The sequence below is a fragment of the Urocampus carinirostris genome, chromosome 13, assembly GCF_059441175.1.
Source record: "Urocampus carinirostris isolate Australia breed hairy pipefish chromosome 13, RoL_Ucar_1.0, whole genome shotgun sequence".
NCBI classification, from domain to species: domain Eukaryota; kingdom Metazoa; phylum Chordata; class Actinopteri; order Syngnathiformes; family Syngnathidae; genus Urocampus; species Urocampus carinirostris.
In genome coordinates, this window is record NC_142361.1 from 32,940,643 (window position 1) to 32,959,821 (window position 19,179).

Sequence of the window (19,179 nt, forward strand, 5' to 3'; positions counted from 1 at the left end):
GTCTACGCTCCCGTCCCGGCTTGCGACCTTTTTTGTGCCTGAACACGTCTACGGTCCTTTCCTGGCTTACGACTCGACTCCGACCCCGACCACGTTTTTGCTCTCGACAGCACTAATATATATAGATATAGATATCTATAGATATAGAAATATCTATAGATATACATGTATTGATTTATCTTTGAATTTTTCGACAGTCAGTGTTCAGGAACTACGATCCCGACCACGACGGTTATATTTCTCAGGAAGACTTTGAAAATATTGCTGCTAACTTTCCCTTCTTGGACTCCTTCTGTGTTCTGGACAAAGATCAGTGAGTGAAATATATATGGTTCTAGAAGGAAATGTGATTTAAACGGTTGACTGAGACTATTTCAATCTTACACATAATAATTACAACCTGGTAAAAACATAACAAAAACGTACCGTATATTCCGCACTATAAGGCGCACCGGGTTATAGGGCGCACCCCGAAAAAATAGTTTTTGGTCCTATTTTTGACATACATAAGGCGCACCGGATTATAAGGCGCTACAATGGGAACGTGGACAAAACAGTCAGATAGTTCAGTCCAACTTATTACCCCCTTAACATTCCCAAAGCTCGCAAAGACGCAAATACGTGTCGAGAACACGTGCGGATGCGGTGTCCGTACGATGTCACTCAAATGCATCGTTCCATCATTCGGAAGGTTAAAGTCTTGGGATTCAAGAAATGCTAACCATTCCTTAGTATCTATTTTCTTTTTCGCTCGCAACTTTACTGTGCATATGACAATAAACACTTGGAATTGAGTTAAATTTAAAATTAGACACTCCATTCCATCCATTATCTGCACCGCTTATCACAGAAACATCGAGTTCAGTCTGAAACAAGATACAGGGATAATATATAGCCGGAGTAGCTCACCGAAGTCGTTGTGTTCATAATAATGTGCAGCCAATGTCCTCTTATATCCGTGAGGGTAGTAAATCCAGGAGAATAAAATAATTTCAAATACAGAATAGAAAAAAATGCTTTCTCTATGCCGTCAGCCACGTGCCATAAACGTTCATCTTTTTTGGCCAATTGCAGGCTTTGTGTTGCCGTTTAAGCCAATGCCAGCCTGTAAATGATAAAAAGGATCCGCCCCTTGACCTCCGAATAACTTTAGCCAATAGTGATCGATTCAACTGATGATTGACACATCTTTTTCGGCCAATTGCAGGCTTTGTCTGCCGTTTAAGCCAATGCCAGCCTGTAAATGATAAAAAGGATCCGCCCCTTGACCTCCGAATAACTTTAGCCAATAGTGATTGATTCAAATGATGATTGACACATTGATTAGCCAATGAAACGCCGGTAAATAAATCCCAGCATACACCGCGTACTACTTGGCGTTCGGGGGAAAATCGAGTCGGCGGCTGCAAGTTAGTTGGAAGACTTTGCGACTTAATATTGATCCATATATAAGGCGCACTGTATTATAAGGCGCATGGTCAGCTTTTGAAAAAAATAAAGGCTTTTAGGTGCGCCTTATAGTGCGGAAAATAAGGTACTTACAAGGTAAGTCTGAAATGCTTACTAAACTGCTAGCATTTTGCGCTAATACTGTGGATAGATGAATTGATACTGTGAATAGATGGAAAGATACTGTAGAGAGATGGATAGATCCTGCGAATCCTTGAAAAGTCTGAAAAGGGATTGAATTCATTATTCTAAAAATAAGACCTTAAAATGTCTTAAATTCCATTTTTTAAAGTCTTGAAAATTTAAACACACAAAGATGTAGTATTATCTGTCAATTGTCCCGGGAGTACAAACTATTTTTTCCAAGGATATGTTTTTATGATGCTTCACACAAAGTCGGTCCTGAAAACACAGTAATTAAGTTTATGTTTGTCAAAAAGTTTTATACTGGATCATGAAATCATTTTTCACGCAATTTGATAAAAATGCTTCATGAAAGTAACAGAAGAGTTCTCTGGAATTAGTAGTTATCCTCCAGTTTCGACTGAGGATCCATGATACACTATAAACATCCTTCTTATTTATTATTTTTCTAAAACGTCCGAGTGTGCTATCATTTCGTACATTTGTGACGCACTTAATCACAAAGAGTCTCAAAGGGCTGCTCAGACCACAGATTATTGCAAACCACAGACTACTATGACACCATCCCCTGATCTATAACCTACATGAGGGCAAGGGAAAACTCAAAAACCTAAACATGAGGACAGTCATGTCAAGTCATGTTTTTTTGTGACGCTTTTAATCACAAATAGTCTCAAAGGGCTGCACAGACCACAGATTATTGCAAACCACAGACTATTACTACACTATCCCCTGATCTAAAACCGACATGAGGGCAAGGAAAAACTCAAATACCTTAGCATGAGGACAGTCGAGTCATGTTTATTTGTGACGCCCTGAATCACAAGGAGTCTCAAAGGGCTGCACAGACCACAGATGATTGCAAACCACAGACTATTACTACACTATCCCCTGATCTAGAACCGACATGAGGGCAAGGAAAAACTCAAAAAACCTCAACCTGAGGAAAGTCAAGTTAAGTCATATTAATTTGTGACCCCCTTAATCACAAGGCGTCTCAAAGGCCTGCACAGACCACAGACTATTGCAAACCACAGACTATTATTACACTATCCCCTGATCTAAAACCTACATGAGGGCAAGGAAAAACTCAAATACCTTAGCATGATGAAAATCAAGTCAAGTCATGTTTATTTGTGACGCCCTTAATGACAAGGAGTCTCAAGGGCTGCACAGACCATAGATTATTGCAAACCACAGACTACTATGACACCATCCCCTGATCTATAACCTACATGAGGGCAAGGGAAAACTCAAAAACCTAAACATGAGGACAGTCATGTCAAGTCATGTTTTTTTGTGACGCCTTTAATCACAAATAGTCTCAAAGGGCTGCACAGACCACAGATTATTGCAAAACACAGACTATTATAACACCATCCCCTGATCTATAACCTACATGAGGGCAAGGAAAAACTAAAAAACATGAGGTCAAGGGAAAAGTCAAAAATCTCAACATGAGGAAAATGAAGAAACTTTGAGAAGGGACAGGCACATGAGGTTATTCTTCTTCCAGGATGACCAGGCGGCAATGGATGTTGCAATAACAAATAATACACAAATACTGTCAACATCTATAGAAATGAAGTTTGTTTTAAGCTTCGATTTAAAAATTTCCATTGAGGTTGCAGATTGAATCTCAGGGGGAAGAGCTTTCCACAGCACTGGGGCCCGAATGGAAAAACGCTCTCGAACCTGCGGATCTCTTCTTGGATCTTGGGATCACTAGTAGACCAGCGTTTTCAGAGCAAAGGCTCCGGATCGGAACATAGGGGGAAATTAAATCTGAAAGATATACGGGAGCAAGTCCATGTATGATTTTGTATAATATTAAGAGAACCTTGAAATCACATCTTAGGCTAACAGAGAGCCAATGCAGGTTTGCTAAAACTGTGATTAATAAAATAAACATTTGTTTAATTTAGCCTTTAATTCATGTGGTGTTTTTTTTTTCTTTTACTTGTGTTCTTTTTGTCAACTTGGTCTTGAATTTGATTTCAAAAGGCATAAGGCTGTACGAAACTTGGTATAACATCAAAATATATGTATTAATATATATTAAGATGGGCCCATAATCGTTAGCAACAAGGATATGCCTTGTGGAAGGTCTTAAAAAATCACATTCATGGTAATAACATTGTTATAACACTGTTATAACACTTTAATAACATTCTAAATAGGCCCATTCAAAATAATAATGATAATAATATATATTCCGAATCCCCCTTTCCATCACAGAGACGGTTTGATCAGTAAAGACGAGATGATCGCTTATTTCCTCCGAGCCAATCCGCTGCTCCAGTGCAAGATGGGTCCCGGGTTCCTGCACGACTTCCAGGAAATGACGTATCTGAAGCCCACATTCTGCGAACACTGCGCCGGATTCGTACGTAGAGACAAAACGGGCGTTTAGCCGTCGTTCTGCCACTTTCTCAAAAATCCGACTTGATTCTTTCTCTTCAGTTATGGGGGATCATTAAACAGGGCTACAAGTGCAAAGGTAGGCTTCCCTCTTCTTCTCTTCTTACGTTTCAAAAAAATACTATGATTGTCTTGTACCTCTTCTCCAAACCAGCGCGAGCACTGGTATTAACACTGGTATTAAACTTTTGAGTGATCTATTACCAAGTATCGATATTACTAGTGTTGGGAATTAATTATCAAAACGTACCGTTTACCAAATTATTCAAATGAGTTATCTGACTCCATTAACCAAACACAACCTACAGTCACCCAACAATTTATGCACGCTCGTTTCTTGAGAGAAAAATGACCAGGAAAGCCGACATTTTCACACGGGGGCAGATTTATTTTCCCTAAAAATTTAACTAAGTGTACTCTATCGAAAAAGGACGAATTAGCGACGTTGGAGTCTCTGGGAAGCCTTTTTCTCAAATCCTTTAGCTTTCTCATATTGGCCATCTTCGCATAATGGTGTGCTGGCTCCTCCCATGGGCGTGCCAAGGAAGCCCCCTGGGCTTCACAATCTCATCCACGAGCGCCTTGATGTCTGGCTTCTCAAAACAACGCCTGCCGTCCTGCGTCAGAAAATCCACGAGTCCTGTTATCCTGGACAAAATATTATGCATTTTGAACAGCCTGCCCTGACCTTGTATATTCAACTAAAGCTCACTCAGCGAAAATCGCCATTGCATTATGAGTCAATCGTATAAAATCCTTTATAGTCATATGTATAAAATCCTTTGATAGGGGGTCAGGATATCTGAAACGTACATTGCTTTGGCAACATTAATAGACAACTAGACAATTCCCTCGGCAATTGAGAGAGGCAGGGCTGGATCTGGAAGATGTTAAAATGTAACCGTTAGCATAAAGTTGTTAGCTTGTAACCGTAGGCATGTCGTCGTTAGCAAAAAGGGGATGCCCTCAAGGACAGTATTAAAAAAAAAAAAATCACATCCATGGTAATAACATAGTAATAACACTGTGTAATAACGTTTTGAATGCTCTCATTCGAAATGAATGGCCCATTTCAATGGGTCACCATTGAAATTTAACCAGAGGGAAATGGTGGATGCTAAGGGGTGGATGATTCGTTAGCATGTAGGCGTTTGCATAATTTGTTAGCATGTAGCCGTTACCATAACTTCTTAAGACGTGGCCGTTAGCATGACTTGTTAGCATGTATCCATTAGCATATAGCACTTAGTGTAACTCCTTAGCATGTAAATCTTTACATGACTCGTTAGCATGTAGCTGTTTGCATAATTTGTTAGCATGTAGCCGTTACCATAACTTCTTAAGACGTGGCCGTTAGCATGACTTGTTAGCATGTATCCATTAGCATATAGCACTTAGTGTAACTCCTTAGCATGTAAATCTTTACATGACTCGTTAGCATGTAGCTGTTTGCATAGTTTGTTAGCGTGTAGCCGTTAGCATATGGCCGTTAGCATAAATTGTTAGCATCTGTCTGTTAGCATGACTCGTCAGCATGTAGCCATTAGCATGTAGCACTTAATGTAACTCCTTAGCATGCAAATGTTTACATGACTCGTTAGCATGTAGCTGTTTGCATAATTTGTTAGCGTGTAGCCTTTAGCATATATCCATGAGCATAATCGTTAGCATCTGGCCATTAGCATGACTCGTTAGCTTGTAGCCGTTAGCATGAACCTGTTGGCATAACTCGTCAGCATGTTGCCGTTCGTATGTCGCTGTTTGCATAAATTGTTTGCATGTAGCCCTTAGCAATACTCGTTAGCCTGTACCTGTTATTATAACACGTTTATCAGTAGCTGTTGTAGCTGTTAACGTAAGTTGTTAGCATGTAGCTTTTAACCAGCGAGTCGGGCCTTGTAAAACCAGCCCAACTAATTAGACAGAAATACATTTTGCACCTTTTCTTACTCTGTTTTTAAAGTCTTTTTAGTAGATATAACTCCCAATTAACACGTTTGGTGTTTTTTTTCCTTTAAAAACATTTTGGGCAACTATTACTACTAATACTCCTAGTACTGTTTGCGTCTACTAGTCCTAGTACTACTAATAAAACACTCGTACCAAATGATAATAATAATGGTAATTATCAACCAACAGGGTTGGGTACGGTTACTTTAACTAGATTACTTTCAATGACTTTTGGATTACTCCAATACCAAATATGCTAATAAAAGACAAAAGAAACTACGGTAAATATGAAAAAAATTATGACTTACAACACGTGGTAAGCTTTCTCTCCTGGCTTTGATCTCTTTGATCTCCGGCAAAACTAACATAAAATGCAGGGTTGGGTAGGGTTACTTTAACTGGATTACTTTCAATGACTTTTGGATTACTCCAATAAAAAATATGCTAATAAAAGACAAAAGAAACTAAATATGAATATAATGATGACTCACAACACGTGGTAAGCTTTCTCTCCTGGCTTTGATCTCTTTGATCTCCGGCAAAACTAACACAAAATGCGACCAGGGTTGGGTAGGGTTACTTTAACTGGATTACTTTCAATGACTTTTGGATTACTCCAATAAAAAATATGCTCATAAAAGACAAAAGAAAGTAAATATGAATAAAATGATGACTCACAACACGTGGTAAGCTTTCTCTCCTGGCTTTGATCTCTTTGATCTCCGGCAAAACTAACATAAAATGCAGGGTTGGGTAGGGTTACTTTAACTGGATTACTTTCAATGACTTTTGGATTACTCCAATAAAAAATATGCTCATAAAAGACAAAAGAAAGTAAATATGAATAAAATGATGACTCACAACACGTGGTAAGCTTTCTCTCCTGGCTTTGATCTCTTTGATCTCCGGCAAAACTAACACAAAATGCGACCAGGGTTGGGTAGGGTTACTTTAACTGGATTACTTTCAATGACTTTTGGATTACTCCAATAAAAAATATGCTCATAAAAGACAAAAGAAAGTAAATATGAATAAAATGATGACTCACAACACGTGGTAAGCTTTCTCTCCTGGCTTTGATCTCTTTGATCTCCGGCAAAACTAACACAAAATGCGACCAGGGTTGGGTAGGGTTACTTTAACTGGATTACTTTCAATTACTTTTGGATTACTCCAATATCAAATTTGCTCATAAAAGACAAAAGAAAGTAAATATGAATAAAATGATGACTCACAACACGTGGTAAGCTTTCTCTCCTGGCTTTGATCTCTTTGATCCCCGGCAAAACTAACATAAAATGCAGGGTTGGGTAGGGTTACTTTAACTGGATTACTTTCAATGACTTTTGGATTACTCCAATAAAAAATATGCTAATAAAAGACAAAAGAAACTACGGTAAATATGAATATAATGATGACTCACAACACGTGGTAAGCTTTCTCTCCTGGCTTTGATCTCTTTGATCTCCGGCAAAACTAACATAAAATGCAGGGTTGGGTAGGGTTACTTTAACTGGATTACTTTCAATGACTTTTGGATTACTCCAATAAAAAATATGCTCATAAAAGACAAAAGAAAGTAAATATGAATAAAATGATGACTCACAACACGTGGTAAGCTTTCTCTCCTGGCTTTGATCTCTTTGATCTCTGGCAAAACTAACATAAAATGCAGGGTTGGGTAGGGTTACTTTAACTGGATTACTTTCAATGACTTTTGGATTACTCCAATAAAAAATATGCTAATAAAAGACAAAAGAAACTAAATATGAATATAATGATGACTCACAACACGTGGTAAGCTTTCTCTCCTGGCTTTGATCTCTTTGATCTCCGGCAAAACTAACACAAAATGCGACCAGGGTTGGGTAGGGTTACTTTAACTGGATTACTTTCAATGACTTTTGGATTACTCCAATAAAAAATATGCTCATAAAAGACAAAAGAAAGTAAATATGAATAAAATGATGACTCACAACACGTGGTAAGCTTTCTCTCCTGGCTTTGATCTCTTTGATCTCCGGCAAAACTAACACAAAATGCGACCAGGGTTGGGTAGGGTTACTTTAACTGGATTACTTTCAATGACTTTTGGATTACTCCATTAAAAAATATGCTCATAAAAGACAAAAGAAAGTAAATATGAATAAAATGATGACTCACAACACGTGGTAAGCTTTCTCTCCTGGCTTTGATCTCTTTGATCTCCGGCAAAACTAACACAAAATGCGACCAGGGTTGGGTAGGGTTACTTTAACTGGATTACTTTCAATTACTTTTGGATTACTCCAATATCAAATTTGCTCATAAAAGACAAAAGAAAGTAAATATGAATAAAATGATGACTCACAACATGTGGTAAGCTTTCTCTCCTGGCTTTGATCTCTTTGATCTCCGGCAAAACTAACATAAAATGCAGGGTTGGGTAGGGTTACTTTAACTGGATTACTTTCAATGACTTTTGGATTACTCCAATAAAAAATATGCTCATAAAAGACAAAAGAAAGTAAATATGAATAAAATGATGACTCACAACACGTGGTAAGCTTTCTCTCCTGGCTTTGATCTCTTTGATCTCCGGCAAAACTAACACAAAATGCGACCAGGGTTGGGTAGGGTTACTTTAACTGGATTACTTTCAATGACTTTTGGATTACTCCAATACCATATATGCTCATAAAAGACAAAAGAAAGTAAATATGAATAAAATGATGACTCACAACATGTGGTAAGCTTTCTCTCCTGGCTTTGATCTCTTTGATCTCCGGCAAAACTAACATAAAATGCAGGGTTGGGTAGGGTTACTTTAACTGGATTACTTTCAATGACTTTTGGATTACTCCAATAAAAAATATGCTCATAAAAGACAAAAGAAAGTAAATATGAATAAAATGATGACTCACAACACGTGGTAAGCTTTCTCTCCTGGCTTTGATCTCTTTGATCTCCGGCAAAACTAACACAAAATGCGACCAGGGTTGGGTAGGGTTACTTTAACTGGATTACTTTCAATTACTTTTGGATTACTCCAATATCAAATTTGCTCATAAAAGACAAAAGAAAGTAAATATGAATAAAATGATGACTCACAACACGTGGTAAGCTTTCTCTCCTGGCTTTGATCTCTTTGATCCCCGGCAAAACTAACATAAAATGCAGGGTTGGGTAGGGTTACTTTAACTGGATTACTTTCAATGACTTTTGGATTACTCCAATAAAAAATATGCTAATAAAAGACAAAAGAAACTACGGTAAATATGAATATAATGATGACTCACAACACGTGGTAAGCTTTCTCTCCTGGCTTTGATCTCTTTGATCTCCGGCAAAACTAACATAAAATGCAGGGTTGGGTAGGGTTACTTTAACTGGATTACTTTCAATGACTTTTGGATTACTCCAATAAAAAATATGCTCATAAAAGACAAAAGAAAGTAAATATGAATAAAATGATGACTCACAACACGTGGTAAGCTTTCTCTCCTGGCTTTGATCTCTTTGATCTCTGGCAAAACTAACATAAAATGCAGGGTTGGGTAGGGTTACTTTAACTGGATTACTTTCAATGACTTTTGGATTACTCCAATAAAAAATATGCTAATAAAAGACAAAAGAAACTAAATATGAATATAATGATGACTCACAACACGTGGTAAGCTTTCTCTCCTGGCTTTGATCTCTTTGATCTCCGGCAAAACTAACACAAAATGCGACCAGGGTTGGGTAGGGTTACTTTAACTGGATTACTTTCAATGACTTTTGGATTACTCCAATAAAAAATATGCTCATAAAAGACAAAAGAAAGTAAATATGAATAAAATGATGACTCACAACACGTGGTAAGCTTTCTCTCCTGGCTTTGATCTCTTTGATCTCCGGCAAAACTAACACAAAATGCGACCAGGGTTGGGTAGGGTTACTTTAACTGGATTACTTTCAATGACTTTTGGATTACTCCAATAAAAAATATGCTCATAAAAGACAAAAGAAAGTAAATATGAATAAAATGATGACTCACAACACGTGGTAAGCTTTCTCTCCTGGCTTTGATCTCTTTGATCTCCGGCAAAACTAACACAAAATGCGACCAGGGTTGGGTAGGGTTACTTTAACTGGATTACTTTCAATGACTTTTGGATTACTCCAATACCATATATGCTCATAAAAGACAAAAGAAAGTAAATATGAATAAAATGATGACTCACAACATGTGGTAAGCTTTCTCTCCTGGCTTTGATCTCTTTGATCTCCGGCAAAACTAACATAAAATGCAGGGTTGGGTAGGGTTACTTTAACTGGATTACTTTCAATGACTTTTGGATTACTCCAATAAAAAATATGCTCATAAAAGACAAAAGAAAGTAAATATGAATAAAATGATGACTCACAACACGTGGTAAGCTTTCTCTCCTGGCTTTGATCTCTTTGATCTCCGGCAAAACTAACACAAAATGCGACCAGGGTTGGGTAGGGTTACTTTAACTGGATTACTTTCAATGACTTTTGGATTACTCCAATAAAAAATATGCTCATAAAAGACAAAAGAAAGTAAATATGAATAAAATGATGACTCACAACACGTGGTAAGCTTTCTCTCCTGGCTTTGATCTCTTTGATCTCCGGCAAAACTAACACAAAATGCGACCAGGGTTGGGTAGGGTTACTTTAACTGGATTACTTTCAATGACTTTTGGATTACTCCAATAAAAAATATGCTCATAAAAGACAAAAGAAAGTAAATATGAATAAAATGATGACTCACAACACGTGGTAAGCTTTCTCTCCTGGCTTTGATCTCTTTGATCTCCGGCAAAACTAACACAAAATGCGACCAGGGTTGGGTAGGGTTACTTTAACTGGATTACTTTCAATGACTTTTGGATTACTCCAATAAAAAATATGCTCATAAAAGACAAAAGAAAGTAAATATGAATAAAATGATGACTCACAACACGTGGTAAGCTTTCTCTCCTGGCTTTGATCTCTTTGATCTCCGGCAAAACTAACACAAAATGCGACCAGGGTTGGGTAGGGTTACTTTAACTGGATTACTTTCAATGACTTTTGGATTACTCCAATACCATATATGCTCATAAAAGACAAAAGAAAGTAAATATGAATAAAATGATGACTCACAACATGTGGTAAGCTTTCTCTCCTGGCTTTGATCTCTTTGATCTCCGGCAAAACTAACATAAAATGCAGGGTTGGGTAGGGTTACTTTAACTGGATTACTTTCAATTACTTTTGGATTACTCCAATAAAAAATATGCTCATAAAAGACAAAAGAAAGTAAATATGAATAAAATGATGACTCACAACACATGGTAAGCTTTCTCTCCTGGCTTTGATCTCTTTGATCTCCGGCAAAACTAACACAAAATGCGACCAGGGTTGGGTAGGGTTACTTTAACTGGATTACTTTCAATTACTTTTGGATTACTCCAATATCAAATTTGCTCATAAAAGACAAAAGAAAGTAAATATGAATAAAATGATGACTCACAACACGTGGTAAGCTTTCTCTCCTGGCTTTGATCTCTTTGATCCCCGGCAAAACTAACATAAAATGCAGGGTTGGGTAGGGTTACTTTAACTGGATTACTTTCAATGACTTTTGGATTACTCCAATAAAAAATATGCTAATAAAAGACAAAAGAAACTACGGTAAATATGAATATAATGATGACTCACAACACGTGGTAAGCTTTCTCTCCTGGCTTTGATCTCTTTGATCTCCGGCAAAACTAACATAAAATGCAGGGTTGGGTAGGGTTACTTTAACTGGATTACTTTCAATGACTTTTGGATTACTCCAATAAAAAATATGCTCATAAAAGACAAAAGAAAGTAAATATGAATAAAATGATGACTCACAACACGTGGTAAGCTTTCTCTCCTGGCTTTGATCTCTTTGATCTCTGGCAAAACTAACATAAAATGCAGGGTTGGGTAGGGTTACTTTAACTGGATTACTTTCAATGACTTTTGGATTACTCCAATAAAAAATATGCTAATAAAAGACAAAAGAAACTAAATATGAATATAATGATGACTCACAACACGTGGTAAGCTTTCTCTCCTGGCTTTGATCTCTTTGATCTCCGGCAAAACTAACACAAAATGCGACCAGGGTTGGGTAGGGTTACTTTAACTGGATTACTTTCAATGACTTTTGGATTACTCCAATAAAAAATATGCTCATAAAAGACAAAAGAAAGTAAATATGAATAAAATGATGACTCACAACACGTGGTAAGCTTTCTCTCCTGGCTTTGATCTCTTTGATCCCCGGCAAAACTAACATAAAATGCAGGGTTGGGTAGGGTTACTTTAACTGGATTACTTTCAATGACTTTTGGATTACTCCAATAAAAAATATGCTAATAAAAGACAAAAGAAACTAAATATGAATATAATGATGACTCACAACACGTGGTAAGCTTTCTCTCCTGGCTTTGATCTCTTTGATCTCCGGCAAAACTAACACAAAATGCGACCAGGGTTGGGTAGGGTTACTTTAACTGGATTACTTTCAATGACTTTTGGATTACTCCAATAAAAAATATGCTCATAAAAGACAAAAGAAAGTAAATATGAATAAAATGATGACTCACAACACGTGGTAAGCTTTCTCTCCTGGCTTTGATCTCTTTGATCTCCGGCAAAACTAACACAAAATGCGACCAGGGTTGGGTAGGGTTACTTTAACTGGATTACTTTCAATGACTTTTGGATTACTCCAATAAAAAATATGCTCATAAAAGACAAAAGAAAGTAAATATGAATAAAATGATGACTCACAACACGTGGTAAGCTTTCTCTCCTGGCTTTGATCTCCAGCAAAACAAACATAAAATGCGACAGAAACATAAATGAAAATAAATCCAAACAGCTTGCCAACATCATTTTTGCCGTTCCATGTCTTCCGTTACTCCCCAAGCCTTTAGTAATTGTATTCATATTTAGTTTCTTTTGTCTTTTATTAGCATATTTGGTATTGGAGTAATCCAAAAGTAATTGGAAGTAATCCAGTTTAAGTAACCCTACACAACCCTGTCCGTTACTCCCCAAGCCTGCACAAAATGTTGTCAGTTTATTGATATTTAGTTTCTTTTGTCTTTTAGTAGCATATTTGGTATTGGAGTCATCCAAAAGTCATTGAAAGTAATCAAGTTAAAGTAACCCTACCCAACCCTGTCAACCAATGGGAGGAGCTATATAATTTGTTAACTAATAGTACTTCTGCTACTTGTTTTTATTTGTTGACGTCGACCGTCCGTGTCTTGCCGCGGGTTCAACTCCCGAGACCAGACCAAGTATTTGGACGGAGAAGAAAAAAAAGTTAGAGAGAATTTCTGTTTTATTACAAACTTTCAAAATAAAATACTAACGCAAGAGCGTTCTCCCACCAAAGGGCATCAGAAAATGGCTGACCACAGTTTTTCTAGGAAAGGGGTGTGGTTTGGAAAGATGGAGCATGAAACTTAAACGGCCAAAGAAAGGAACTCACATCTTCCTCAAGAGCCTTTCGTTCAAACGGGACGCAGCTGAATTTTGATGGTTGTATGATAAGATCAGGGCGGAAGACCATTGCTGGGAAAGTACTGATAAGAAAGGATACAGTACATTCAATGATCGTATAAATACTTTATTCAAATATGTGGATAAAAATAAGTGCATAATACTGTAGTCGTGTTCTCTCTCTCTCTCTCTCTCTCTCTCTCTCTCTCTCTCTCTCTCTTCTTCTCTCACTCTACCTCTCTCTCTCTCTCTCTCTTCTTCTCTCTCTCTACCTCTCTAACTCTCTCTCTCTTTCTTTTCTCCCTCTTTCTTTCCTTTTTTTCTGTCTTTCTTACTCTCTCTCTTTCTCCCTTTTTCTCTTTCTCTCTCCCTTTTGCTCTTCCCTTCTTTTTCTCACTTTGTCTCTCTCTTTCTCATGCTCACTCCATTCCTCTCTTTCTTGTTTTCTCCTATTCTTTTTTTTCCCTTCTCACTTCCTTTCTCTATTTATTTCTCTTTCTATTTATGTCTCTTTCTTTCTCTCTTTTTTATCTCTTTCTGTCCCTTTTCCCCTTTCTCTCTCTTATGCTCTCTCTTTTTCTCTTTCTCTCTTTTTTCTCTTCTCACCCCTTGTCCTTCTCTCCTTTTTCTCTTTTTGTTCTCTCACCCTTTTTTGCTTATTCTAATTTTCTTTCTCCCTTTTTCTCTCTCTTTCTCATCCTCACTCTTTTGTCTCTCTCTCTCCCTCTCTGTCTTGTTTTCTTCTTTATCATATTCTTTCTCAATTCATTTCTCCATTTTTTTTACTTTCTTTTTTGTCTCTTTCTTTCTCTTCTCTCTCTATTCAATTTTTTTCCATTTCTTTCTCTATTGTGCTCTCTCTTTCTCCTTCTTTCTCTCTCTAGCCTATTCTCTTTCTTTCTATTTTGTGCTTTCTTTTTCTCTCACTCTTTCTCCTTTTGTTCTGTCTCTCTCACCTTCTCTCTTCGTCTCTCTTACTCTGTCCCACTTTTTGTCTCTCTTTTCATCTCCCTCCCTCTTTCCTTCTCTCTCTCTCTCTCTCTCTCTCTCTCTTAAACCCACTAATCCGCCCCCCGCCCGGGATGTTATTTTCTCTAGCACGTCAAAAAGAGTTTGACACCCCTTGTAAGACATGATCTGTGTGTTTGAATTTGGACTTTGCAGACTGCGGCGTCAACTGCCACAAACAATGTCGGGAGTTGCTGGTCTCGGCTTGCAGGAAGCTGCTGCGTTCGGGTTCCCTGAGATGCCAGACCCCCGAAAGATCCAAAAACTCTCCCTTGCCCAGCAGTCCCGCATTAGACTCTTGCACTGGTTGGTTTGTATACAAAATAGTGACTACCCCCCCGAGCTGTTACTTTTTTCTTTTTGTTCTCTATTTACTTTTTTCCTACATTTCTTTCTTTTCTTTTTTCTGTTTTTTTTTTCTACATTTTTCCTTCTTTTTTTTCTCTTCCTTTTGTTTCTTTTTTTTCCTCAGCTTTTCACTATTTTTTTCATTTTGGTATTTTTTTCTTTTTTGTTCTATTCCCCCCTTCCTTTAAGTCATTCTGTGCATAATTTTACATAATATTTGGTCATGTTGGGATTAAAGAAACAAAAACAACCTAAAGAGCCGTTTAGGACCCGAAAGAGCCGGTTCTTTTTAGTGAGCCGAGCCGAAGAAGCCAGTTCTCTACTAACTTTACTCAACTTCGTTCTACTTCGACTCGACTTCAAAATACCGCATTTAGGACACAACGTTGGGGAACCCGTGTATTTTTACCTTCATGCGCTGTAACTTTGACTTGAGTCGCTTCTTACTGAGTAATTTTGAGCCTTGATTTTTGTGAGCTGGCTAGATTTTCTTGTGCGCTGAGAATGTGCGAGCAGTGCGCAGCTTAGAGGGAACACTGCCCCCACCCCTCTGAGACCCTTATTTTCGTAATGGGTTGGTAACCCTAACCCCCCGTCCCGGTTTGCTTCTGTCCCTTTAGACAAGGACGACGTGTTCCAGTTCCCCTCCAAGACCTCAGCCGGTCCCAGTCGGCAGACCAAAGGCATCACCCTGATGACGGGCTCGGCCCAGAGGATCTCAGTCCGCCTGGAGAGGGCCACCATCAGCCAGGCCACTCAGACGGACCCCCTGTGGTCGCATCTGGGCTGGGGACTCGCCGAAAGCGGATCCCACACCTTCCCCAAAACCAAATACCGGACTCAAAGGGAGACCTCCAAACGTAAAGCTTTCGCCTCGGGGGAAAACCAGGACGGCATGCTGCGAGAGACGAGTTTCGGACCGGGAAGCCGTCGAGGTCTGGAAAGGACGGGGGTCCTCGGAGAACTTAAACGTGGGGTTTCACGTAGAGGGAAGGTAAGGAGGAGTGAGGGACCAAGAAAAAGAATGCTTTCTCTTGATATTCAATAATGGAATTTTTTCAAACCCCGTTCAAACATATGTTATATTTAGTCCCGCAATCAACGTTAAAACAAACATGTGCGGTCCTTTCTCAAGGTTTCTTCATTTTCCTCATGTTGAGGTTTTTGAGTTTTTCCTTGCCCTCATGTAGGTTGCAGATCAGGGGATGTTGTCATAATAGTCCGTATTTTGCAATAGTCTTTGATATGAGCAGCCCTTTGAGACTCTTTGTGATTAAAGGCTATACAAATAAACATGACTTGACTTGACTTGAGGATTTTGAGTTTTTCCTTGCCCTCATGTAGGTTTTAGATCAGGGGATGGTGTCATAATGGTCTGTAGTTTGCAATAGCCTGTGATCTGAGCAGCCCTTTGAGATTCTTTGTGATTAAGGGCGTCACAAATAAACATGATTTGACTTGACCTGATGTTTTTGAGTTTTTCCTTGCCCTCATGTTGGTTTTAGATCAGGGGATGGTGTCATAATAGTCCATATTTTGCTATAGTCTTTGATATGAGCAGCCCTTTGAGACTCTTTGTGATTAAGGGCGTCACAAATAAACATGACTTGACTTGACCTGATGTTTTTGAGTTTTTCCTTGCCCTCATGTTGGTTTTAGATCAGGGGATGGTGTCATAATAGTCCATATTTTGCTATAGTCTTTGATATGAGCATCCCTTTGACACTCTTTGTGATTAAGGGCGTCACAAATAAACATGACTTGACTTGACCTGATGTTTTTTAGTTTTTCCTTGCCCTCATGTAGGTTTTAGATCAGGGGATGGTGTCATAATGGTCTGTAGTTTGCAATAGCCTGTGATCTGAGCAGCCCTTTGAGATTCTTTGTGATTAAGGGCGTCACAAATAAACATGATTTGACTTGACCTGATGTTTTTGAGTTTTTCCTTGCCCTCATGTTGGTTTTAGATCAGGGGATGGTGTCACAATAGTCAGTAGTCTGTAATAGTATGTAGTCTGTGCAGCCCTTTGAGACTCCTTGTGGTTAAAAGCTATACAAATAAACATGACTTGACTTGACTTGATGATTTTGAGTTTTTCCTTGCCCTCATGTTGGTTTTAGATCAGGGGTTGGTGTCATAATAGTCTGTAGTTTGGAATAGTCTTTGATCTGAGCAGCCCTTTGAGACTCTTTGTGATTAAGGCCATCACAAATAAACATGACTTGACTTGGCTTAAACCATCAAAGCTAACCTTTGAGATGTTTCGCTATCACACCTGGTTTATTCCATTCCCCTTTGGACTGCTAAACAACATGCACGAAATGTCGTAAAACAAAAGGGGACAAAACAAAAAATTGTTCGGTCCCCCAAAAAATGGCTAATTTTACTCACGTTTTACTTATATTACAGGTGTGACATTCATCCTTAGACCTTTGTAAAAACATGTTAATATTAGTATTACCAGTGTCTGAAACTCGTGATAAAAAGTAAGCGGACACCATAAAGATGCCTGCCCCATTTTTCACAACTTGAAACACAATAAGACGACTAATTGCAAGAAAACCCGTTATTGCAAATTACTAAGGATTGATAATCAGAATATATATCAGAACAACACTTTAAAATGAAGTTTATAATAAATCTACTTATAAGATTCATTGCATGTATATGACATGGCTGTTTTCCATCTGCCATCAGTATGTACCCGTATCTACTCATCTTCATTCCAATGCTTGCGTTGCGTCGTCTGCTCCAAGCCACGTGAACTCCTCTTTCCACAATGCTTTTAATGTACGTTTACGTTTTGTAGCGTCATAAATGTTGTTAGCTTCTTTTGAATCTTTCTTCTGGGGCTGAGGTTTTGGCTTGATTCCTATCCACTTATCCATTTTTCTTGTGTTCTCTGTGCGTCTACTTTGGAAAATGAGATGCAAATGCACGATTTTATAACGCTCGAGAAAGTCCGGAAGCACGAAGTTATTCAACGCGGGCTTCTGATTGGCTGCCGAGTATGCAATTGCCAAACGAATCGAAATTCCGAAATTTGATTGAAAAAAATCGTTAGTTTTTTTTTTTTTTTTTTGAAAACGCTGTCGGCCACCCCAGGTGGAGACATTTTGTAAGTTGTACGCCCGACATAAAAGATGCACGCCCCGGGCGTCCGGGAGGACGTTATTTCAAACAATTTTATTACAATAGCTATAATAGTAATGCTAAGTTTAGATAGCTAGCTCGATAAAAGAAAATAAACCAAAACAATCACAAAATACCACCAGATTAGTTTAAATGAAGGAACAAAAAATAAGAAATTCGTGTAAAAAAATTCATCAACTGAAAAAATAGATTTACACAAATATATAAATAAAATGGATACCGTATTTTCCGCACTATAAGGCGCACCTAAAAGTCTTAATTTTTTTCAAAAGCTGACCATGCGCCTTATAATACAGTGCGCCTTATATATGGATCAATATTAAATTCGCAAGGTCTCGCAACTTACTCAACAGCCGCCGACTCGATTTTACCCCGAACGCGGAGTAGTCCGCGGTGTATGCTGGGATTTATATACCGGCGTTTCATTGGCTAACCAATGTGTCAATCATCATTTGAATCGATCACTATTGGCTGAAGTTATTCGGAGCCTCGGATTGGCTAGATGGCCAAAACAAACCCTGCAATCGGCCGAGTTTAGCAATGGCGTAGCAAGTCCGCGGTGTATGCTGGGATTTATATACTGGCGTTTCATTGGCTAACCAATGTGTCAATCATCCGTTAAATCGATCGCTATTGGCTGAAGTTATTTGGATCCTCGGATTGGCTAGAGGGCCAAAACCAAGCCTGCAATCGGCCGAGTTTAGCAACGGCGTAGCAAGTCCGCGGTGTATGCTGGGATTTATATACCGGCGTTTCATTGGCTAACCAATGTGTCAATCATCCGTTAAAACGATCGCTATTGGCTGAAGTTATTCGGAGCCTCGGATTGGCTAGAGGGCCAAAACAAACCCTGCAATCGGCCGAGTTTAGCAATGGCGTAGCAAGTCCGCGGTGTATGCTGGGATTTATATACCGGCGTTTCATTGGCTAACCAATGTGTCAATCATCCGTTAAAACGATCGCTATTGGCTGAAGTTATTCGGAGCCTCGGATTGGCTAGAGGGCCAAAACAAACCCTGCGATTGGCCGAAAAAGATGACTGAATAGCAAGCTTGCTAAACTACGCCATAAAGAAACATGTTTCATTAGTCTGTATTTGTAAACATTTTACTCTCCTGGATTTACTTCACTCACGGTTGTAAGAAGACCATGATTGCGTGTCATTATTGAAAGTGGGAACT

At 38.5% G+C, this 19,179-nt stretch overlaps 1 protein-coding gene across 4 annotated transcripts in view; it reads left to right on the forward strand.

The window, feature by feature from the left end:
• rasgrp3 (RAS guanyl releasing protein 3 (calcium and DAG-regulated)) overlaps window positions 1–19,179 on the forward strand; it is a 60,558-nt gene that overhangs the window by 35,566 nt on the left and 5,813 nt on the right. For all 4 annotated transcript variants that reach the window (XM_088350978.1, XM_088350977.1, XM_088350976.1 and 1 more), the window contains 5 exons: window positions 198–313; window positions 3,832–3,979; window positions 4,057–4,093; window positions 14,653–14,802; window positions 15,465–15,838. In XM_088350978.1, the coding sequence (XP_088207104.1) occupies window positions 198–313; window positions 3,832–3,979; window positions 4,057–4,093; window positions 14,653–14,802; window positions 15,465–15,838 (825 nt within the window). The remainder of the gene's footprint in view (window positions 1–197; window positions 314–3,831; window positions 3,980–4,056; window positions 4,094–14,652; window positions 14,803–15,464; window positions 15,839–19,179) is intronic.